This window comes from Balaenoptera physalus, assembly GCF_965194825.1.
Source record: "Balaenoptera physalus genome assembly, chromosome: 6".
Classification (NCBI taxonomy): domain Eukaryota; kingdom Metazoa; phylum Chordata; class Mammalia; order Artiodactyla; family Balaenopteridae; genus Balaenoptera; species Balaenoptera physalus.
The window spans coordinates 130,284,596-130,309,085 of NC_138885.1; the positions used below are offsets into that span (position 1 = coordinate 130,284,596).

At 37.2% G+C, this 24,490-nt stretch overlaps 2 protein-coding genes across 6 annotated transcripts in view; one reads left to right on the forward strand and one right to left on the reverse strand.

Annotated features, from left to right (window-relative positions):
- PSMD1 (proteasome 26S subunit, non-ATPase 1) overlaps positions 1 to 24,490 on the forward strand; it is a 102,997-nt gene that overhangs the window by 13,545 nt on the left and 64,962 nt on the right. For both annotated transcript variants that reach the window (XM_082466168.1, XM_082466169.1), the window contains 10 exons: positions 432 to 658; positions 3,170 to 3,230; positions 4,277 to 4,405; positions 5,551 to 5,639; positions 6,111 to 6,189; positions 6,686 to 6,859; positions 8,729 to 8,840; positions 9,393 to 9,589; positions 10,567 to 10,662; positions 12,689 to 12,753. In XM_082466168.1, coding sequence (XP_082322294.1) covers positions 432 to 658; positions 3,170 to 3,230; positions 4,277 to 4,405; positions 5,551 to 5,639; positions 6,111 to 6,189; positions 6,686 to 6,859; positions 8,729 to 8,840; positions 9,393 to 9,589; positions 10,567 to 10,662; positions 12,689 to 12,753 — 1,229 coding nt within the window. The remainder of the gene's footprint in view (positions 1 to 431; positions 659 to 3,169; positions 3,231 to 4,276; positions 4,406 to 5,550; positions 5,640 to 6,110; positions 6,190 to 6,685; positions 6,860 to 8,728; positions 8,841 to 9,392; positions 9,590 to 10,566; positions 10,663 to 12,688; positions 12,754 to 24,490) is intronic.
- HTR2B (5-hydroxytryptamine receptor 2B) overlaps positions 17,517 to 24,490 on the reverse strand; it is a 31,205-nt gene continuing 24,231 nt past the window's right edge. For all 4 annotated transcript variants that reach the window (XM_082466174.1, XM_082466173.1, XM_082466175.1 and 1 more), the window contains exon 4: positions 17,517 to 21,302. In XM_082466174.1, coding sequence (XP_082322300.1) covers positions 20,413 to 21,302 — 890 coding nt within the window. In that variant the 3' untranslated portion in view covers positions 17,517 to 20,412. The remainder of the gene's footprint in view (positions 21,303 to 24,490) is intronic.

Sequence of the window (24,490 nt, forward strand, 5' to 3'; positions counted from 1 at the left end):
AGTAGTAAGAGAAATGCTTCAAAACAGTCATTTTAAAATGTGCCTCTTGTCCTGGCCCAGCACAATACAATGTGTTAAATGAAAGAACGACTCCTACAATTTATGGTAAAGCAGAAAATAAGTTACAGAGCACTTGATAGCGATTTATGGATAAGATTTAAAGAAGCCAAGATTCATTCACCAACCGGTTATTGAATATTGCTAATTGCCAGGCACAGTTTTAGGAGCTGTGAATATAAGTTGTATGGATTTTCTTATGGAAGGCAGATTCCATTTTCAGGAAAACTTTGGTGCCAGGATCAGAACTAGAATGCTAGACTAGATAGTCTGCCCCAGTTTGCCTTTACTTACATTTGTTGACTATCACTCTCTAAGTATCTTGTAGACAAAGTTTTCAATTATTATGTAATTGTTCTTTATCTGCATTTCAGTGCTTAATTTTCTTAGATGATCCTCAGGCCGTGAGTGATATCTTAGAAAAATTGGTAAAGGAAGACAACCTCCTGATGGCTTATCAGATTTGTTTTGATTTGTATGAAAGCGCTAGCCAGCAGTTTTTGTCATCTGTAATCCAGAATCTTCGAACTGTTGGCACCCCTATTGCTTCTGTGCCTGGATCCACCAATACGGGTACTGTTCCAGGATCAGAGAAAGACAGGTATAAGTATCTTTTTCTGTATCAGAACGAATTCAACAATCTTTATTTCATTTTGAGAATAGATATTTATAGACAACATAATCTAAGAATAAATTTCACCATTAGCTTTCATAGATTAGCCTCTTACTAAAGCTATTGCTCTGTTTTGCACTCTGCTGCATACATTAAGGAAAACCAAAGAAATGGACCCTTCTGGAAAGAAATGGAAGTGGTTGTCTGATGGGGAGGGTGCCTGCCAGACAGCATGTGTGCTATCTAATCAAGTAAATTAAAAATCTCAGATAGGGCTTCCCTGGTGGTGCAGTGGTTAGGAATCCGCCTCCCAATGCAGGGAACATGGGTATGAACCCTGGTCTGGGAATATCCCTCATGCCGTGGAGCAACTGAGCTCGTGCGCCACCACCTACTGAGCCTGCACTCTAGAGCCCGCGAGCCGCAACTACTGAAGCCCGTTGCGCCTACAGCCCCTGCTCCGCAACGGGAGAGGCCGCCACAGTGAGAAGCCCACGCACCGCAGCGAGGAGTGGCCCCTGCTCGCCGCAGCTAGAGGAAGCCCGCACACGGCAACAAAGACGCAACGCAGTCAAAAATAAAATAAATAAATTAAAAAAAAAATCTCAGATGGGGTAGGTTGGGCTAGATTTTAGGCATTTGGGTTAGATATTTGTACAGTTAGGAACATTCTCAGCGTTTTTTTTTTTTTTTTTTTTAAACAAGGATGTTTCCTCTCACTAGTCCTTTTTTTTTTCTTTTTTTAATTTCTTTATTTTTATTATTTTTGGTTGTGTTGGGTCTTCGTTGCTGTGCCCAGGCTTTCTCTAGTTGCAGCCAGCAGGGGCTTCTCACTGCAGTGCCTCCTCTCGTTGCGGAGCATGGGCTCTAGGCACGCGGGCTCAGTAGTTGTGGTTCACGGGCTCTAGAGCACAGGCTCAGTAGTTGTGGCACACGGCCTTAGTTGCTCTGCAGCATGTGGGATCTTCCCGGACCAGGGCTCGAACCCGTGTCCCCTGCATTGGCAGGTGGATTCTTAACCACTGGACCACTAGGGAAGTCCCCATTCTCAGCTTTTTTAACGCTTTTATTAGAACTAATAAAAATTACTGTAAGTCAGTAATCTTGTAATCTTCATTTATTTAGGTTTTCTTTCATTTCTCTCAACAGTGTTTTTGTAGATTTTAGTACAGGAGTTTTGTACATTTTTCCCTAAATTTATTCCTAAGTATATTAGGTCTTTTAATGCTGCTGTTAAGTGGTACGTTTAAATTTCAATTTCCAATTGTTTGTTGCTAATATGTAGAATTACAATTGACTTTTCTATATTAATGTTGAATCCCACAACCTTGCTTTAGTCACTTATTAGGTCTAGTAAATTTTTTTATAGATCCCTTTATAGAATTTTCTACATAGGAATCATGTCATCTGTGAACAGAGACAATTTTACTTCTTCCTTTATAACTTTCATATCTTTTCCCCCCCTTATTTTTTTCCTGCATTGGTTAGGAAATCCAAACATTCTTCCTTTGTTCCTAATCGTGGGGTAATAGCATTTAATTTATTTCTTTTTGATTTTAAAATTTTCTTTCTCCTTACCCTCTCCTTTTCTTGTGTTGTGTTTATTTGCTTTCATGTTCTTTCTGAGTTGATCTTAATTTCTGAAGTAATTATCCTTCTTCTTCCATTCCCAGTTTTTCCCTAGTTATATTATTTCATTTCTGATATATAATATTCTTTTATATCTTTTAAAAGTTTTCTTCATAACTTTGACCTCTTTTCAAATAATTTTTTCTTATAATAGTGAATGGGATTTTACTTTGATCCTTTTCTGTGGTTTATCTTTACTGAAATTAGTTTTCCTAAATATTTACAAAGGAGGCTTGTTTAGGATAGTTTTTCTAATTTCCCTGTTCTCTAGAACTTCCTCTTTTATTGTGTTTGTGGAGTTTTAAACAAAATGGTGTCTTATGTTCTGAGATCTCCTGGCTCTGTTTCCTTTCTCACTTTTATTTCAGCCTTCTTTTTCCCTCATTTCTGCCTTCTTAATTTGGATTCTGTGCCCAGCATTTTCTCCTCAGTGTAGTGCTTTGACCTAGAAGAGGGTGTTGGCTGGTTCGTTTAAGAGTTGTTGAGGCTCCAGCTGCTTTGCTTCAGACTGGTCTTTGTGGCTCGTGGTGGTGTATCTTCACCTGACCGTGTTTTGGGAATCTGGGAGATACTTTGTCACCTGGTTTTGTTGTCCATATATTTTGCTAACCTAGTTAGTTGCTTTGCGTGTTTTTATGAATTTATTTGGTGGAAATTCAGTAACTGGGTTGCCTCCATCTTATTTTACAATCTTTTTTGTTTACTAATGGCAGTACTTAAGAAGTAATTAACTGTTTTTTCCTTGCAAAATATTTAATTTGGACATGGTTCAGACCTTCAATTTGATTAAAAGAAAAAAAAAAAGCCACCCACACATACTATTCAGAAGATATTTATCACATTAGTAACTATTGGTTCTCTTCTTTTTAGTGACTCAATGGAAACAGAAGAAAAGACAGGTAGTGTACTTGTAGGAAAGACACCAGAAGCGGTAAGTGTGCTTTTTGAAGTTGAGATTACCATTTAAACATATATTTCCACACTATACTGTAAATTATTTAAAAGTGCTTCATACCTGCTTTTATGGAGGTTTATTATTAAGTTTGATACCAAAGTTATTTTATAAAAATGGATTTTCTATAAAAAGTAAAATTTTAAAGATTCATCCCAGGGAATTCCCTGGTGGTCCAGTGGTTAGGACTCGGCGCCTTCACTGCTGACAGGGCCTGGGTTCAATCCTTGGTGAGGGAACTAAGATCCCGCAAGCCACACAGCACAGCCAAAAAAGAAAAAAGATCAATCCCAGAAAGCACTTGAAGAAATCAAATCCTCAGATCCTTATCAAAGAATGAACTCTGTCCAGAATAACTCTGAATTACCTGTCACAGGGTGAGAAAAAAAGTATGGCTTCTAACAAATAAATGGCAACTTATCATAGAGGGGGAGGGGGTAGTTTAGTTGTCTTTATTTTTAGTCTTCATGGTGTGTGGAAGAGTGGGGCAAGGATTAGAGCAGTGGTCTGTTGGATGTAACTGTTTCCTCCATCAGGATTTTTGGTTTCTGGTTATCAGGTGTATAAATTTCAACTCTTCTTTCACGTGGTTGGAGAGTTGTGTTGATGGCTTGGTAGTTCATGAGATCATATATATGTGTTGGTTAAAGGTGCTTTTTCTCAATTTGGAGGAGGGAGTTTCTCACCTAAACTATAAGTTGGCTGTGTATAAAATAGTTCTCCTTGCATATCACCAGTAATTTACTCTTTTACAGTTTTTTTTAATATTAAAATATTTTATATTGGAAGCGAGTTTGGAATGAATAGCATTCTTCCATCAAGCTGGTATCATATCTCAATGGCATCTAATAAAGAAATAAATTACTCTTTCTCTCAAATAAATGATACATGAGTTTTCTAGATCCTACTGTTAAAATACGGGTTTTGTTGTGTGTATGACTGTGAATTTCACTGGTTTAGGGCTGTTAAAGTTAGCTTACTGGATTTCAGTAATACAATAATTTTCATTCTTGTTTGTTTGGCAGAGTCCAGAGCCCAAGGACCAGACTTTGAAAATGATTAAAATTCTAAGTGGTGAAATGGCTATTGAGTTACATCTGCAGTTTTTAATACGAAACAATAACACAGATCTCATGATTCTAAAAAACACAAAGGTAGGAAATTCATCTGTAATGGAGGCCTTTTTCTTATATTTCTTTCTTTCTTCAATAAGTACTTATATTTATTTCCTGTTGAATAATTTGTTGCATTTTATTCCTGATCAAGGAAATAAGTATTTAAAAAAAAATAACCATGGGAGAAATGCTTGATCTTGTTGAAGAAGAAAGGGAATTAATGTTGATTGAGTTCCTGTTTTTTGTGCTAGTCTCTCATTGGGAAGTTTAGTGGCTTTTTTTTTTTTAGTCCCACTTTTTTAAGTTAGCTTTTATTTGAATGTATACATGTGGCATTTGGGCAAATACCACAATCAGAACATTAATACAGGTTATTTGTGTGTTTGTTTTTCCCACTGAACTGCAAACTCCTTGAGAATAGGGGTTCTTACCTTGATATTGTAACCTTTGTTGAGATACTGATCGTAACAGTTATTAATTTTTGAACAGATTATCTATTCATCTGGTTCAAAAAATGTTTTTATATAAAAAGATACATAGTACAAAAAATCTTCCTGCCTTGCCTGTGTTATTTACCCAGTATCCTTTCCCAAAGTCATTTATTCATTTTTTATTGTCATATGCTATTCCATTACTAAGCAGTTGTTTGATTGAGGCATATGTAATCATGCTTCTCCAGACTTTCAAAATAATTTTTACAGATGGCAAAAGGAATAATATAATTTGCATTTATGGCAATTTTCTGATGTTTATCTTTATAACGCAGTCTCATTAAAAACAAACAAAATAACTTTGGTGATTGCCAGAGTTACAGTGCCAGAAGAGGTGCAGCATTGCTCCTCAGGTTACCCCAATACTTTGGAGACCTTGAGCTAGATACTGAAGAGAAATGGCAAACTATTCAGAAACCCAAAATTAGAAAATCTGCTGCGTAAATTCCTACCTAAAATCTACTACTGACCTCAAGTTAAGACCACAAATAAAACTTTGTTTGACTTGCTTGTTTTTTATAAGCTAGCTATTTAATGTTTATAAAAGAAATATCCAAGATTCGTATGTTAAATACCAGTTCAGTTTATTCATGTTTTCACCACAAAACAGGGCCTCTTACTGTGTGTTCACGTGCAAGCTTGCGTTTGTATGAATACTTTGCTAATATTAAAAATCTGAATTTGTTTTTGTAGGATGCAGTAAGGAACTCTGTGTGTCACACAGCAACTGTTATAGCAAACTCTTTTATGCACTGTGGGACTACCAGTGACCAGTTTCTTAGGTAAATATGCTTGTAGGTTCCCACTTTGGTTTAAAATTGTCTTTGACGGAGACTCTGTTGACATTGTCACATGGATGTGGGGAACTTTCCCTGCCTGACAGTCCTGAATTTTAAATTCTACTTTTCTATTTTATAAATTTTTTTAATTGCATATGCCTGCTTGTTTTGAGGTAAAATTAATTTTATTAGTTGCCTTGAATATAGTTTTTTGAATGAAATACATTAAGCTTAGAAATTTGATACAGTTTTGCTTTTGTTCATAGTGGAATTACATGTCATGCATTTTTAAAAAGTCCTCAAAATATTAAGAACAACTTAGGAGGTAAAATGGAATCATCAGTAACTTGAGATCCATAAAGTAAAATGATTTGTAACAGTTCAAGGTGAACATTTTAATGCTTTGACGTTAGCGTTATAAAAAGCTTTATGGAATTCATTTCAGTAGTGTTGCTGAATTTCCTTTTCTTACAGAGATAACTTGGAATGGTTAGCCAGAGCCACTAACTGGGCAAAATTTACAGCCACGGCCAGTTTGGGTGTAATTCATAAGGTAATATATACCGGTCACTGTGAGCAGGCATCAGAACAGAAGCAATTTTCCTGGAGTTCAGAAAAAAACTAAAGTTTACTATAATTCATTGACAGGTACATTTTGTTAAATTGGATCAGTCCTCATACAGGGAAGGATAAAGTAAAGAAGAAATGTGTGTTTGTTTTTTTTTTTTAAAAAGTGGAAATCTTTTTCCTGTGAAGACTAGCTAAGACGTTTCTCAAAATGAATTGAAATAAGTTATTTGCATTATCTAAGATGAATTTGGGGAACTGTTATAAAACAAGGAGGGGATGGGAATTGCAGCATTTGTTTCTAACCAGGATGTGACTGGGTCATATAAAAGCTGTCTTCTTGTGTGAGTGATAAAGTTGCTTAGGACAGAGCCCCACTTCCCCCTTCACTCTGGAGAAAAAGCAATAATCATAGAAAATGTTACATCTTCTTTTCTCTAACTTTCTTTTACTGACACCTTTGTGGTGGCTCAAATTTACAGGGTCATGAGAAGGAAGCATTACAGTTAATGGCAACATATCTTCCCAAGGACACCTCTCCAGGATCAGCCTATCAGGAAGGTGGAGGTCTCTATGCACTAGGTCTCATTCATGCCAATCATGGTGGTGATATAATTGACTATCTGCTTAATCAGCTTAAGAATGCCAGCAATGATGTAAGTATTAGAATGGAAAAATAAATTCCCATTACTTAAGAGTCCAGGGACACATTATATTTTCCGAATTATTTTAGTGAATAGAAATTTTGTAGGATTCCCAAACCAGTACTGTTCTCATTGAATCTTTCTTTCTTTATTTGGTTGTGTGGGTCTTAGTTGTGGCAGGTGGGCTCCTTAGTTGTGGCTTGTGGGCTCCTTAGTTATGGCTGGCCAGCTCCTTACTTGCAGCATATGGGCTCCTCAGTTGTGGCATACAAACTCTTAGTTGTGGCATGCATGTGGGATCTAGTTCCCTGACCAGGGATCGAACCCGGGCCCCCTGCATTGGGAGCATGGAGTCTTAACCACTGCACCACCAGGGAAGTCCCTAGAATCTTTTCTTTTGAAGGTAGTTTCCTCTCCTTCTCCATAAGCTAAAATTGTGCTTCTCAGTCCTTTAAACCTTGTGTGTGAGGAGCAAAATAAAGTACCAGATATTTATATTGATAAAATATGTGCTGTATTCCCACACTTCAGAGTCTTGTTATGTTATATAAGTGACTTTAGTGATCATTTAGCCTAATTCTATTATTTTTCAGGAAACTAAAGCCCAAAGAAATTGCATGTACTCTTTTGGGAATCAGAATTCTTGCTTGTTTGATCTTTGATGACTTTTAAAATGTAACTCTTTTGGAAAAACTTACTAAGCAGCCCTGTTCTTTTTTTAAGGAACCTTGACACATAGGATTTTAGACTTTAACTTTTATGTTAGTCTCTTTTAGAAAGCTATTGGGAGAGTAGCTAAGTGAGCCAGAAAATTCTGTCCTGCTTCAGTGAAAAGACTGAGGCCAGTAGGAAGGTCTTTCTCAGCTAATAAGCTCCCTATCCACAAATCATATAGTTTATACATATCTCTACCTCATTTCCTCTGTTGGTCTCAGATAAAAATTTTCTTGTCAGATAAAACTTTTTGGTTACCAGCAGTAAAACCCTCTGCTTAAACAAGGAGTTTATTGGAAGTAGCTTATTTAATTAAAGGAAAGGCTGATGAACCAGTTCTCACAAAGGTTAAGGGCAGGGCAGTTCTGGGAATCTAGATAACAGGAACTAATGGGATCATCTCTTCAGGGCACTGCTGTCAGGGTGAATGAACTTGAAATGTTTTTGGTCCTTGGGTCATTCCACCTAAGAAAGATTAAAATTCCGGAGGAGCATCTGATTGGCCTGTCTTGGGTCACAGGCCCACACTTCCGCTAGGGGAAGATGGGAGCTTATTTTAAGTGATGGTCCCACCAAGACTCGAACCAGTGGGGAGGAATATTCCCCAAGCAGGAATGGGGTGCTGTCACCAATAAGAGGATACTGTACATTCAAAAGTAACAGATCACCACAAAAGTGTTCTTCAAATAAAGACTAACTTTTGGTCTTGACACCATTTTCTCCCACTTTCTTCATAACCATGAAGTTATGAAGAAACTTTTTTCTCCTCTATCTTCAGTTTCCTTCTGTGCTGCCTCCCTCAGTCCACAAGCATCTTCAGGTCTCACCTATCCTAAAAAAACCTTTCCTCACCACTTGCTTCTCCCTTTTAGTTGTTGTCATCTTTCTCCTCCCCTTCTCATGTAAATTTATTAAAAGAGAGCTGTACTGTCTCCACTTTGATTTTTTTCATTTCCTTCTCAACTCACTATTATTTTGCATCAGCAAGCAGCATTCTTTTGAAACTGAAATTGGTGAGGTTACCACTGGCCCTCTGTATCCTTTGATCATACTTCCTAGGCCAGCTGCTTTCCTTGCCTAATATCACAATGTATTTTGAAATTTGAATGAAAGCTTGGATTTTAAGTGCAGTGTACCAAATAAATGGAGCCCATCCTTTTTCTTTAGATTGTTCGACATGGTGGCAGTCTGGGCCTTGGTTTGGCTGCCATGGGGACTGCACGCCAGGATGTGTATGATTTGCTAAAAACAAACCTTTATCAGGATGATGCTGTGACAGGTAAGTGATTCTTTCCAAAGATGACAAACTCTAGGATTAATTAATGTAACTGTAATATTTGTTTTCTACCTATATTTTGTGGTCTCTTAAAAATCTAATAGATTTCTCTAGTTGCCCCATTTATCAAACTCATCTTATAAAAATATGTTTTGTGATATATAGGCTTTTTTAAATGGTATATCTTGTGTGTATGTCTGTATAACTGACTTTTGTAAATAGAAGTTTATTAGAGTGATCTGCTTGTATCCTAGGGCTATCTATACTGCTTGGTGATAATGTAGAAAAAAATATTGCCATAATGTCTCCTTTGAAATCACTGTAGGATTTGGTAGTGTATCCTATCAAGATTTAAAAGGAAAATAGCTGTAAATATATGGATGTACTTCCACATAAACTATTCTTCTTTATATCTGATGACTTGAAAAAAGGCTCTCAGAAGCTAATGGTTGTTTTGATAGTTGATGCTAATAGTTAGCACTTCCAATAGGATATGTTTTATTTACTTTACATACATGACTTTTATTCTTTAATGTTTTGCTTTTCACTCACTAGGGGAAGCAGCTGGCCTGGCCCTAGGTTTGGTTATGTTGGGCTCTAAAAATGCCCAGGCTATTGAGGACATGGTTGGCTATGCACAGGAAACTCAACATGAGAAGATTCTACGTGGTCTTGCAGTTGGCATAGCATTAGTGATGTACGGGAGGATGGAAGAGGCTGATGCTCTCATTGAATCTCTCTGCCGTGATAAGGTGAGATCACATATTATTCATCCCTTTTTCCCTGCATTTCCTCACCCTCTGGTTATTATATCCAGAATTTACAGAAACACTTAACCTTTACTGGAAATTATCTCTATTCCTATCAGAACTCTTAGGCACATTTGTTGATAAAACTTCTTAAAAGATATATAAAGCCTAATAGAATTTAGGAAAGAAAAACACTGATTAAAAGTGGTGAGCAGGGCTAGTTTGAGAATTTTAAATTTAATCAAGACTTCAGTGATTTTCAAATAAGCAGATTTAGAAAAGTTCTTTAGAAATATATAAGTTGATTTCTTTTAGAAATAATGTTTTGGGGATGATTTCATAATCATTTAATAAGATATAAAGTTTATTTCATTGTTTTTTCATCAAAAAACAGTGCCAATCTCTATACTTATTTATTTGGGTGAGATTTTTTTCCTTTGCCTTTTGTTTTGTTTTTACAGTGGCATTGTATATGGTAGGTAGTCAGTGGTAAACGGTACTGTCCTCTGTAATCTGATAAAAACATACACTGCTATAGTTTATTGATAAAACTACTAATTATTTTGCTCAACTGTCAGACTCCGTATCTCTTCCACTCAGTGCTCAGTGCCCAAGAATTAAATGGTAAGGTGAAAGCAAGTTAGAATGCAGAATTAGAAGCAAGCTTCTTTGTTGTTTGACAAATGGAAGTTGAGGATCATAGGGCAGTGAGTGTTGGTATTGGGCTTGGGTTTATACTTTCTAAAAAGTGTGAGGCAGCATAGGCATGTTGCACAGAATATTGGGAATTAAAAGCAGTTAACTACTACCATATTAGAGTCTTTTAATTCTCCATTTGTTTAGAGAACTGCCAACCACAAAATGGTGCTCCTTGAGTTCATCATTTCTTACCTAAAACCAACTCCCCTGATGGATGAAACTAAGCCTGTAGAAGTTACTATCTGAAATAAGTTGATGATTGACATTGAATTATTTCTTAGGATCCAATTCTTCGACGATCTGGAATGTATACCGTGGCCATGGCTTATTGTGGTTCAGGTAACAACAAAGCTATTCGCCGCCTGCTACACGTTGCTGTAAGTACTCTGACCTTTCTTGGATAGACAGGGAAGAGAAAGTTTGCAGACAGACACTAAATGTGCTGATGACTGCACACCCACACCACATAACTACCACCAGCGGCCCCAGGTTCAGATTCTCGTTCATGGAGCACAGTCAGCCGTAACCTAGCGCCAGGTTCACTTAGCTTTTCAGAAGGATGCAGGAAAGGATAACAGTGTGTCTATTTGAATGAAAGTCCTTAAAGTCATTTAGGGGCAACTTCTGAAACTCTATTCCAAGGGGCACCCTCATTTATAAGGGACAAGCCCATGTGAATGGATCCAGGAACTTGGACATGCACTAGAACACAGCAGGGAATGACTCGGAGTCTTTGGCATCATTGAGCTTACAGCGTCGTGGGGAATACAGATGCCAGAACAAATTAATACAAGTGTAATGAGAGTTACAACACAGAAAATTCAAACTGCATATCAGCTGCTCCCTTTAAGGAACATGATATGTCTCCCCGTCTGCAAATAAATTGTAAAGCATTCGTCTAGGACTTCAACACACCTCAGGAAAATTGTTCCTGGGTATTTCATATTTATTGTTATGATTGTGTATGGAATTTTCCTCCCATTACATTTTCTGCCAGGTTATTATTGGTGTAAAACAAAAGCTATTGATTTTTATAGATTTATTTTGTAAACTGGACACCTTATTAAACTTTTTTATTGTGTTTAAAAAAAAAAAGACCATGTGAATGTGTGCAGCCACCCCAGGTAGGGAAATCTAATGAACAATAGGAATGACTTCTTTTTACAGCCTGTGAAGTTAGCTTCCAGGTACCCCTAAGGGACATGCTCTATGACAAGAGACACGTTGCACAGGAAAGCCAATGCCCATGTTTTCCAACAGGCTTTTTCCACTCAGAGTCACCCAATCCAGGTACAGTTTTTCAGTGATAAATAATGTTGCCTGATAACACAGTGGACGTTCCATATGTCTCAACCCAGTAGGTTTCTACCATCTTGGTGCTGGGAGATGGTAGACCCAAGGTCATCTTCCCATGCAGAAAGGGTTTAGAGCTATTATTATTTCTTTCTTCCTAGAGATATTCACATGACACAGTATTTATTAATAATTTATTACTTATCAGTGCAGCATGTGGTATGTTATAGATGGTTGTATTTTGCTTGAGTTTAGGACATATGGTTTTGAAAACAACATGATGAAGGAATGGTTAGATTTTCAACGTGGCCCACAAAAGCTATGGTAGAGCTGAAATAGTCTTTACAAGTAGCCCTGCATCTTAAACTTCACCAAACTATAAAGGCTTCTAAGCCTTGAAATGAAGAAATTCTCAGATGAATTTTTCTTAATTGGGGTAAGACATTCTAATAGAGGAATACAGTAGTCCCCCCTTACCCACGGAGTATATGTTCCAAGACCCCCAGGGGATGCCTGAAACCACGGATAGTACATATACTATGTTTTTTCATATACATACGTACATACATACATAACTGTAATAAAGTTTAACTTATAAATTAGGCACAGTAAGAGAATACCTGAATTGCAGCATCACTACTCCTGTGCTTTGGGGCCATTATTAGGTAAAATAAAGGTTATTTGAATATAAGCACTGCAATACCGCATCGATCTGATAACTGAGAGGGCTACTATGTGACTAGTGTGTGGATAGCATATACAACTTGGATACACTGAACAAAGGGATGATTTACATCCCAGGCGGGACAGAGTGGGATGGCGTGAGATTTCATTACAATACTCAGAATGACATGCAATTTAAAACTTATGAATTGTTTATTTCTGGAATTTTCCATTTAATAAATATTCAAACCACAGTTGACTGTGGGTAACTGAAACTGCTGCAAGTGAAACCATGAATTAGGGAGGTGGCTACGGTAATATGCTCATGAGATCTAGTTTACATTTAAATGATGTGGGCCTCTCATATCAGTTTATTCTAGTAAGGTAATGAATGTAGTAATAGGATGCATGTAGTATAATGTAATTATCCTTGAAATTTTTTCCTAGGTAAGTGATGTTAACGACGATGTCAGGAGGGCAGCAGTAGAATCACTTGGGTTCATTCTCTTCAGGTAATAATTTCTAACTTCTGATTCTATTTATATTCCATTTCTATTTGTAGTTAGTAATTAAACAGAAACTAAATATCTGAGGAAGTATGTCTAGGTTCAGAGGACCATATAACAATAAAGTTAGTACTGTTCCTCTGAAGAAGAAGCCAGTATGTTTTGAGAGTCTGAGATGCTCTTTGAGAAGCAGTAGTCCTCTTCCCATGTATATTGGTAATTCAAATGGGATGCTATCTCTCACACAGACTTGCAGAGTTCTTGAAGCTCTTTAATGAGAGTGAAAGGTATTAGGTTTTGTTTAAATGCAAAAGAGTGAAAAATTTGCAGATTTGGAGATGCCCTTGGCATTATAGTATGGTTGTGATTTAGAGGACACACTCTGAAACCAGTCTGCCAGGATTGAATCTTGGCCCTGTCACTTACTAGCTGAGTGACTTTGGGCTTGTTACTTAGCGTCTTTGAACTTCGGATTCCTAAGGGTATAGTAATAGTACCTAAGACTGTTTTTTGACAGTTAAGTGAATTAATAGGTCTAAAGCCCTTCGAACAGTATTTGGCACTAGTAAGTGCTATTCAAGTGTGTATGAGTAGTGGCAATTGTAATAGTTAGTGGTGGTAGATGCAGTAGTACTTCTTACAATAGTTCTTCTCTCCAATCTCATATACACTGTTTCTTTTCACTGAGGTACTTTATCTTAAAATGCAACATAGGAAAATTAAAAGTATTTCTTTCAGCTCGTTTTTGGGCACTGCTTATTAGAGTTTACTTGTGATGAAATTACACAGTAAAATAAGTTCGGAAGGTACATGTAAGGTGAGTTTCATGTACTTTTAATCTTTGGTATAGGTATATATATATATTTTTTCTAACAAATATGTACTCCACTGTGAACTGGTTAGAGGACCTTCTCTAAGATACAAGATAGGAAGTTACTGCAGGCACTAAATATTTTTTTCCTATTGTGGATAAAAATGTTGAATAAAACAGCAAAGCACACATCCATATAGCATGTTAATAGGTTTCTCCTTACACCAGTCAGTTTTGTTGAATGAGGTTGTTCAACAAAATACTAATCTCCTTCACTGTATTACCTCTAACCCTCATTTGTCTAACTTGTTCACAGAGACACTAGAGAACTTTCACTAAATCCTAAAAACATAGTATTTATACAGATCTACTAGTCTGGTACCTCTAAAACAGATTATGTGGTTAATTGGTTATTATTGTTTTTAGTAAATTCATAGAAGTATCACGTGTTCATTGATTCCTTTTCTGAGATCTGATAAAACCTATTTGTGTTAAGCTATTCCACATTTTTTCAAAAGATCTACAACAGACTCCATAGTTTAAATTTCTTGAGTCCTATCTCTTTTTGAACATTGGAATATTTAGCCACGTACAGTCCTTTTGTATCTTTTTTTTTTTTTTAAGGGAACGTTATTTATTTATTTATTTATTTTGGCTGTGTTGGGTCTTCGTTTCTGTGCGAGGGCTTTCTCTAGTCGCGGCGAGCGGGGGCCACTCTTCATCGCGGTGCGCGGGCCTCTCACTGTCGCGGCCTCTCTTGTTGCGGAGCATAGGCTCCAGACGCGCAGGCTCAGTAGTTGTGGCTTGCGGGCCTAATTGCTCTGCAGCATGTGGAATCTTCCCAGACCAGGGCTCGAACCCGTGTCCCCTGCATTGGCAGGCAGATTCTCAACCGCAGATTCTCAACCACTGCGCCACCAGGGAATCCCAGTCCTTTTGTATCTTTGCCATTTTCTGTTTTTGCTCAGATTTGTCAACAGTGGTTCTACAATTATATTCACAAGTTCTGTTTCAGGGAAGTGATTCATTTAGCTTAGAGACTTGAACTCATTTAAGGCACCCAGTCTCTTCACCTGTTTTGCATTTTGATCAGTCTTAACATTACCTTCTATCTTTCTGGTCTAAAAAGCATTCTCCTGAGACAAAAGATGGAAGCAAAATAGAAGTTGAATAGTTCTGTTTCCTTCCTGTCATCTTTGGCATATCATTCTAGCCAACCTGTGATGCTAACCTTTCCTTATTTTTGTTCTAGAGTTTAGACACAGTTGAAAACCAGAAACAAATGGTTTTATTATTGCTATTCAGGGAGGTTTTTTTAAAAATTCTTATTGGAAAACTAGATAATTTGTATATGGAAACTATATTCTTCTAGGTGTACCCTTAGTAACTATTGGCCTGTATAAAGAATCGTACTCATGATGGTCTCTTCCTTTGTTTTATCTATTCATTGTCGGCTGCTAACTGTTCCTATTAGTCACTTTATATTTTATATCATATAAATCAGTCACCTAGTGTGTGTATTCTGCCACACAGGAAGTTGAGCTTTCGTGAAAACTGTTTTTCTTCCATTTTTAACCTGACAGTGCTTTGCTCTCTAATTATCAAAATTCTTTTCTGCCCTTGTATTTACTGTAGCTTACACATGTGCTCAATTCCCAGTTTCAGCAGCAGATGTCTTCCATGAGCTGCTTTTAGGCTTTGCTAAGATCTCTACTACCTAGGATACTCAGATCCAGCTAATGAGTTGCTTATGTGCTCATTATTTCTAAGCAACCATTCAGAGTTCTGTTGCTGTTGTTGTTTTTTTCTTCATAATATGATTCTTATAAGAAGTAGAAACTGGAAAAGATTTTAGAGATAACTTTGTCTAAAACTTCATGGATGAAGAAAATTAAACGTAATCAACTTGTCTAAGGAGGTGCAGTTAAAACCAAGTTCTCTAATTTTAGATTGTTGTCAATTCCCTGGAGTGATAATTTTTAAAGGTGAAAAAAACCTTAGAAATAAAACAGTATTCCCATTTTTTTTACAGAGAAGAAAATTGAATTCCAAAATTGTTAACAAAACTTCCTGTTGTCATAGAGCTGAATGGTAGAACAGAAATTCAAAACAGGTCTCAGGATAGACCAATGCTTTCTCTACCATGCCTTTCCTTCAGAGCGCCTTCTTTCTGAGTGGCTCTGATAGAACATTTTTATTCTCAAATTCCCTTATTGAGTTTAATATTTGGAAAGTTTCTGTCCTGTATCCTAAGAATTAGTAAATGTTTTCTGATGTGTCATCGGTTGCTCTCTTAGTGTGCTCCATTTTATCATTTCTTCCCTTTTAAATGTCACTTTTAAAATAACCACAGACATTTGGCCCCCTTGAATCGTGTTTTAAGGATTTATTTCTTCTTAATTTTTAAAACTTCTTTTAAAGTGTACTTATTGGACACAAATACTGAAAACATATCAGTAAACACGTATTTGTACTTCAGCAACTAAGGTGAAATTGTCTTTGTAGGAAACTAAAAATTTTCATGTATATTATCTCCTTTATTCTTAGGATAGTCCAGGGAGTTGTAGTATTTTCACTATTTCTTTCTCCTGGTATTTGTGGGTTATATGTTCATAATCTATATGATAAAAATAGAAAATTAAATTGAAAAACATTCTTGCCAAGTTGAAATGAACCTAGTTTACTTTTTATCCAATAATTAGGTGATTCGTGGGTCCATTGTTATTAGTCTAGTCAGCAGATGTATTATCACAACTCTGTACAGTACTGTGCTTGGCATTGACTGAAAACTCAGTTGGAATTGAACAATCTGAATTATTTCATCTTCACGTCGGAAAGGAAAATGAAGAAAGAGGCTAATAGAAGTATTGGTTTTTATATACTTGTTAAAATTAAGTTGCTATAATGGTGAACAAGTTGATGATCTAATATAGACCTTTCTTAAAATTAGATAATCGTCGATATCCGTGATCATCTTTGCTATGACTTAAGCTTACAATATAACACTAAATATTTCTCAATTTATACATTAATTTACTTGCAGATATGGTTGGATCTCACAAGATCAGAGGGAGATTCTTGGTGCAGATATTTTTTAGACCACAAAAAAATGGTTTCTTGAATAGAAATGTGTTGCATCATCATAGATCCTTAGCATTTGAAGGAACCCTAGCAATCAAATAGTTACCACCAAATGCATAAATTATCTTTACAATATCTCCATTCACAATTTTATATCAATTTGATACATATTCTCTATGTGCTGTTTTCTGTTTCTGCCTCAGTGTCTGGATGCTGTAACTTCCTTGTTTTTTCAATTCTTCCTTCTATCTGCATCTTTGTTTTCGCCTCACATTCAATTAACAATAAATATGGAATAGAGTGAAAAAAATTTTTTTCAAAATTATCCTTCTAAATAGGTACAATCTATTCCTTTTCTTTGAAGGTAGGACTATTAAAGAGAGTCCCTTTGTTGCCATAGCGGTGGTTAACTTCGAGATTTGCTTTTAAATACAGATTTCCTTAAAATATTTTAAAATAGAAATATCAGTTATGTATCAAAATGCTAAAAATTTTGTACTGTGTTATACTTTTTCAGGAATAGTTTATATTGGAGTTGTATTTCTTTTTCTAGAATCTTCTGGAAATACTAGAATGATCTCTCATTAACTAGCTCTCAGCTAACTGTAAGCAAGGAATTTTTTTCCAGGAATTGAAGCTGAACAGTTTAAAGGTCTTATAGTTAATTCTGTAGGTGTGCATATGTTTAAGCACGTACACAAATTTGAAGTCAGTATAGAGTATGTGGGAAGATATTCCTTCTAATCTAGATTTTCTAGGGATAGAGCTTTGCCACTAAGATTGCCATCTCTAGTATTTAAATTTTCTGAAACAATTTTATATGCCATCAGATACCTAAGACACAGTTTGGAATACTGTTGGAGTGATATCTGAAAACTTAATCTCTGACTTGGCAAGAATGTAAATCTTAACATACGCCAAACACTTTATGTTAGAGACTGAAACCAAAATAGATAAGAATGATTTTTTTTTTTTTAAGGAACGTAAATTATTTTGCCTCTTATTCGAGATAACCCACCCCCTTTTTTTTTTTTTAACATCTTTATTGGAGTATAATTGCTCTACAATGTTGTGTTAGTCTCTGCTGTATAACAAAGTGAATCAGCTTTACATATACCTATATCCCCATATCTCCTTCCTCTTGTGTCTCCCTTCCACCCTCCCTATCCCACCCCTCTAGGTGGTCACAAAGCACCGAGCTGATCTCCCTGTGCTATGCGGCTGCTTCCCACTAGCTAGCTATTTTACATTTGGTAGTGTACATATATGTCCATGCCACTCTTTCACTTCATCCTAGCTTACCCTTCCCCCTTCCTGTGTCATCAAGTCCATTCTCTATGTCTGCATCTTTATTCCTGTCCTGGCCCTAGGTTCTAAAGAACCATTTTTTTTTTTAGATTCCATATATATGTGTTAGCATATGGTATTTGTTTTTCTCTTTCTGACTTACTTCACTCTGTATGACAGTCTCTAGGTCCATCCACCTCACTACAGATAACTCAGTTTCGTTTCTTTTTATGGCTGAGTAATATTCCATTGTATATATGTACCACATCTTCTTTATCCATTCATCTGTCGATGGACACTTAGGTTGCTTCCATGTCCTGGCTATTGTAAATAGAGCTGCAATGAACATTGTGGTACATGACTCCTTTTGAATTATGGTTTTCTCAGGGTATATGCCCAGTAGTCGGATTGCTGGGTAGTATGGTAGTTCTACTTTTAGTTTTTTAAGGAACCTCCATACTGTTCTCCATAGTGGCTGTATCAATTTACATTCCCACCAACAGTGCAAGAGTGTTCCCTTTTCTCCACACCCTCTCCAGCATTTATTGTTTGTAGTTTTTTTGATGATGGCCATTCTGACCGGTGTGAGGTGATACCTCATTGTAGTTTTGATTTGTATTTCTCTAATGATTAGTGATGTTAAGCATTGTTTCATGCAGAGATAACCCACCCTTAACACTGCTGAAAAAAGAGTTGTGGCAAAAATGCCTAAAGTTTTAATGATTTAGGAGTTAAATTTGTAAGGTATACTCTTTCTGGCAGATGACGTAGAGCCCATAAGATCTGTAATAGAACCATGTTCTAGGAGAGGATTCTGCCATTTGAATTTTATATACCTGGTTCCCTTATGCTGAGTGAGCTTCTCCATAGCCAGCATATTTCTTGTGATAATTTTCTTAAACTGTGTTGCCTGGAAGGGAGCAAGGATGGAGCAATAATAGGTTGAGGCGTAAGAATGGGTCAACCTGAAAAGGAAAGGCTAAGATATGGGCTGTCTTCACTGCAGATTCCCTCAGGCTAAATTTATTCACCATTTATGTGAGTAGCATAAAAATAAAATATCAAGGGCTTCCCTGGTGGTGCAGTGGTTAAGAATCCGCCTGCCAACGCAGGGGACACGGGTTCAAGCCCTGGTCCAGGAAGATCCCACATGCCGCGGAGCAACTAAGCCCGTGCACCACAACTACTGAGCCTGCGCTCTGGAGCCCACAAGACACAACTACTGAGTCCACGTGCCACAACTACTGAAGCCCGCGTGCCTAGAGCCCGTGCTCCGCAACAAGAGAAGCCACTTCAGTGAGAAGCCTGCGCACCACAACGAGGAGTAGCCCCCGCGCACCGCAACTAGAGAAAGCCCGCGTGCAGCAACGAAGACCCAACGCCGCCAAAAATAAATAAACAAAATAATAAAAACATTAAAATAAAATATCAAAAGTAAATAGAATTGGCTACTATTTACAGAGTACCCACATGAACTCATTCTCATAAGAACCCTATGAAACATAGATGAGGAAACTGAGAAATATTTTTTGTAAATTCAGTCAGTTAGTAAACGGCATAGATTGGATTTATTCCAGATCTAGTAGTGCAAAGTAAAGTAACAAAAGGATGAATAAAAAATTTTGTACCAGAAGTTCAACCAAGTCTTTGGGGAAGTTTGGCAGCCATGATCTCATAAGATTATTAAAATTTAGGTTCCTGGATTAATAAAGTCCCATGCCTTATTGCATGCTCTTTGAGAAACATAATGCACAGGCTCTTTGAGAAACATAATGAGGTTTAGGTACCCAAGACTCGTTTCATTTGCTTTCTCCTCCTCCGGTAGACCCACCTCTGCTGAGTAGATGCCTGGTGTGAGCCATCTAACAAACAGCTCTAGTTCTAAGACCGTGTCACTTTGTGTGATATCCAGCTACTCTCCCTACCCCTTCCATCAAGACAGTTTCCTGATCAGTGCAAAATTGTGACTACGTTTAACTAAGCCAGATTATGAATGGCAATCTCAGCTTACCTTCAGATGTGATCATTATTTTATGCACTTATGTTTAGTCCTCTGTTCCTATCACTGTTGTTCTGTGTTATGCCGTATGTCTTTAACGCCTTGAAGACAAGGTTAATACTTGTTTTGTTTATTTCATTCTTAGCATAGCTTTGCATACAATTAGGAACTAAATAAATTCTTATGGTGACTTTTTTTGTAAGCCAGAAGTTTATTGATTTATTTAATTTTATTTCATTTGACTATCTTAACATTTAACTAGTGTGCTGGATTGTTTTAATTTGCAACTATACAAAAATGATTTTTTTTGTTAGAATAATTTTGCCCAAATAAAGAAAATTGGATAATCTTAATACATAATTCTTAATTTAAAGAGATGATTTTTGATACATGATATAAAGTTCTTCTTTATGTAATTCTTGGTATATTTATATCTTCTTTATCTTACTCATCATTATATTAGTTACATAAAAGCTGTGCCATTACTCTATACATAACTGATTTGCTCTTCAGTTTTGTCACCTTCATTTTCGGTGAGAAGTGTATCTAGTAAAATGATTGATGAAGACTGAATGGTTGAACTTCGGAGCCTCATTGGGCTCTGGTACATGGCAGGATTAATGCCATTTCGCATTCTATGTTTCATAAAAAATTTAGAGTTCTCTGCCATTGGATTCTGGAAGTACACATTACCGGAGCATTTTCTGAGAGTTTTTACTGATTTTGTGGCCCGGTAATTGCAGGTGATGTACCGGCCAAATGCATCCCGAAATGTCTTGTTGAAGAGGGTGTAGACCAGAGGATTCACCCCTGAGGAAACATAGCCTATCCACACAAATATCTCCAGGAGCATTTTGAGAGTAGTCTGGTTGCAGGAATCACATAAAGCTAAAGTTATATTTGTAATAAAAAAGGGGCACCACATAAGCAAAAAGAGGAAAAACACAATCCCTAGAACCTTTGAGGCTCTTTGTTCATTGGAAATGGTCTGCACTGACTTTTTTCCTACTGTGGATGTTCTTCGCATAAGTATGTCATCACTTGCATTGGGCAGGGTTTTGTCCTTGTGAGAACCATCCAGCATTGCCACTTTTTCTGGTGATGAGCAAGGTGTTTCATCCCTTTGGAAAACTGTGGACACAGTCAACCACGTTAGGCGTTGAGATGGCTTGTTTTTGACCAAGTAAGCTTTCTTCTGTAAAGCATGGATAGTGAGAAAGTAGGTGACAATCATGATCGCCAGAGGTGTAAAGAAGGACGCCAATGAGCCAAAGAGCATGAAATTGCCAAAACGATCCTTTGTCAGCCCACAAGTGATGTTGTTGGGGTTACCCACATCAGTGTCTATACCTTTAATAGGGACTGGAACGGCAATGCCTAAGGAAGAAGAAACAAGATAAATTGAGTTACTTTATGACCTTTGACTCTTAGATTAGGTCCTTTTAAAGTTTATCTTACTGACTTTACCCTATTAGTGTATTATAATTCCTGGTACCCACAATGCAGAATCTGTCAAGAAATAAATCAATGGAAGATTTGACAAGTAGAACCTAAGTAAGCAAACCTGCTGTTTTTAAAGAGATTGGTTTCAGTTTTATAATTAAAGCTTCCCTAAAGCCATAGTGTATACATGAAATAGTAGAGAATGTCTTCATTTATTCTCCATTTCTCATTATCTATTTTTGTTTGTTGATCTATCCCAAGTTAAGGAAAAGAATTCAGAAGAGAAGCTGCTTTTATCTTAATATCCAGTGTAGCTGAGCTAAAGAGACTTAAGAATACATTCATGCAATATCTTAATTCTGAGTAGATACCTATTTTATAATCTTTGAGGTTACACAGTTTCATTTAACAGACAGTTTTATCTTTTGATATTTGTGAATGTCTTTTAACCTTTTCTTTCTGACTTCTTAGGGAAAACTAAGGGTTCACTGTTTTTTTTCAAATGCTACTTAAAAATTTGAGAGCGAGTGGATCATGAAATTTACTTGCTTTTTTTAAAAAATTTATTTATATATTTATTTTTGGCTGTGTTGGGTCTTTGTTGCTGCATGCGGGCTTTCTCTAGTTGCAGTGAGCAGGGGCTATTCTTCATTGTGGTGCGCGGGCTTCTCATTGCGGTGGTTTCTCTTGTTGCAGAGCATGGGCTCTAAGCACGCGAGCTTCAGTAGTTGTAGCACGTGGGCCCAGTAGTTGTGGCTTGCGGGTTCTAGAGCGCAGGCTCAGTAGTTGTGGCGCACGGGCTTAGTTGCTCCGTGGCATGTGGGATCTTCCCGGACCAGGGCTCGAACCCGTGTCCCCTGTATTGACAGGCGGATTCTTAACCACTGCGCCACCAGGGAAGCCATGAAATTTATCTTCAAGATTGAAGGTTCCTCTAATAAAAATGAAAGAAATGTACCTCATGCTAATTTTATTATACTTTAAATACCGTGAAGTAGGTATTTAAATATGACCTTGCTTATTAGTGAAGTAGGTTATTAGCAAGACAACACAAGGGTTAACCCTAATCCTTTCCCTTTGAAACAGCAAATACTTTAAAATAAATCTGAATTAATTGATCTTTAGACAGCTCTAGGAAGTATCATGAAAGAATTCACTTCTATGAATCTAAAAGTACTCCTGTCATCTGCATAGCCTTTTTATAGTAGCAAAGAGACCTTGACAAGAATATATTCCTCAAACCCTTTCTAATGGAGGCCACTGCTTTTTCTACTTTTCCTCAGGTATAACACCAGAAAGAGGATTCTGTATACTTTCTTTTCTACACTAGGGGTCAGCAAACTATAGCCCAAGGGCCAAATCTGGCCTGCCTTCTGTTTTTGTAAATAAAACTTTATTGGAACACAGCCATACCCATTTGTTAATGTATTATATATGGCTGCTTTTGTTCTACTGCTGCAGAGTTGAGTAGCTCTGACAGAATCATATAGCATCTGTAAGACCAAAATATTTACTGTCTTGCCCTTTATAGAAAAACTTGGCTGGCCCCTCCTCTACCCTGTTACTTCCAGGTAATCATTACACTGTTCTTTCCCCACCCCAAAGCACTTCCCTTTTAAAGTCTATTTAAGCTACTTATACCACTCTATTCTCCGTCCAGATCATCTACCAACCTCCAGGATATATGTCTGTCTTCCTTAATGGTTTCAGCCCCTTGCTATAGTTTTCTATCCACTGTTAACCTTGCTATCATCTTCCATGACTCCATCCCATTTATTACTCTTCTAACACCTAATTTTATATTTCTTGAACTCTTCAACTCCAATGCACTCCTGAAGCCATCGATCCATAAGTCCACTTAAAACTACCCCATAGGGACTTCCCTAGTGGCACAGTGGTTAAGAATCTGCCTGCCAGTGCGGGGGACACGGGTTCAAGCCCTGATCCAGGAAGATCCCACATGCTGTGAAGCAACTAAGCCCGTGCACCACAACTACTGAGCCTGTGCTCTAGAGCCCGTGAGCCACAACTACTGAGCCCGCATGCCACAACTACTGAAGCTCTTGTGCCTAGATGCTCCGCAACAAGAGAAGCCACCGCATGAGAAGTCTGCACACCACAACGAAGAGCAGCCCCCGCTCGCTGCAACTAGAGAAAGCCCGTGCACAGCAACAAAGACCCAACACAGCCAAAAATAAATAAATTTAAAAAAAAAACTGGCCCATATCTAAAATCATGAACTCTGATATTTCCCTTTCTTGTCCTGCTACTCTTCATTACTTCTCTTTACAGTTATCTTGACATCTAGTGCATCCGTCCTTCTCTTTTTTCACATTCCATTAACTCCCATCAAGGCTCAGGTTACCTTCCCAACCAGCTTGTTGGTCAATGACATTTAAGTTTTCACTAGTATTTTTTATACCTTACCCTCTTATTCTCCTTTCACCTTACTGTTGTCAGATGTTACCTAGGATAACTGTAAATCCAGAAGAAGAAAGTGAGCTCTTTTTTTTTTTTTTAGCACTTTGCAGAATTTAAAAACTAAACTAACCTCATTATTTGCCTTTTCTTTTACAAAGTCACTAAATTGTCATCGGTTCTACAACACAAAGTGTGATGAAATGAAAATGGCATTGATCTTGGCCTTTGTGCGAAAAAGCTGTTAAGTCTTTAAGCCAACTGTTTAAAACCTCTAGGTTTCTTTTCTCATCTGTAAAAGGAAAAAGTAGATTTGTAAGATTCCTCTAAGCTGTAAATTTGGGGTCATCTTTTTATTCTTTTCTTCCTGTATACTTATCACTTAGTATTAGTCCATCTTCCTGAATGCAAAGATTCTTTTTCTTATTTATCTTTGTATTCTTAGTACCTAACATATCATAGGTACTCTATAAATTTGATTATCCAGCCTTGATTGAGGTACCAACAGGCTGTTTATTGGCTTGATTAAATTTCAGTTTCAATGCTTTAATTCTCTTAAGGAGCCATTTCTCCTATTTTCCCTCTACCTTTGCCCTATTCTCTCCCCCCGCCCACCCCCCGCCTCCACCCTACCCCAACACACACTGTTTCCCTTTCCTTCTCCCTTATCACACTGAGCTTACCAAAAAGGTGTGGGTTGTTTG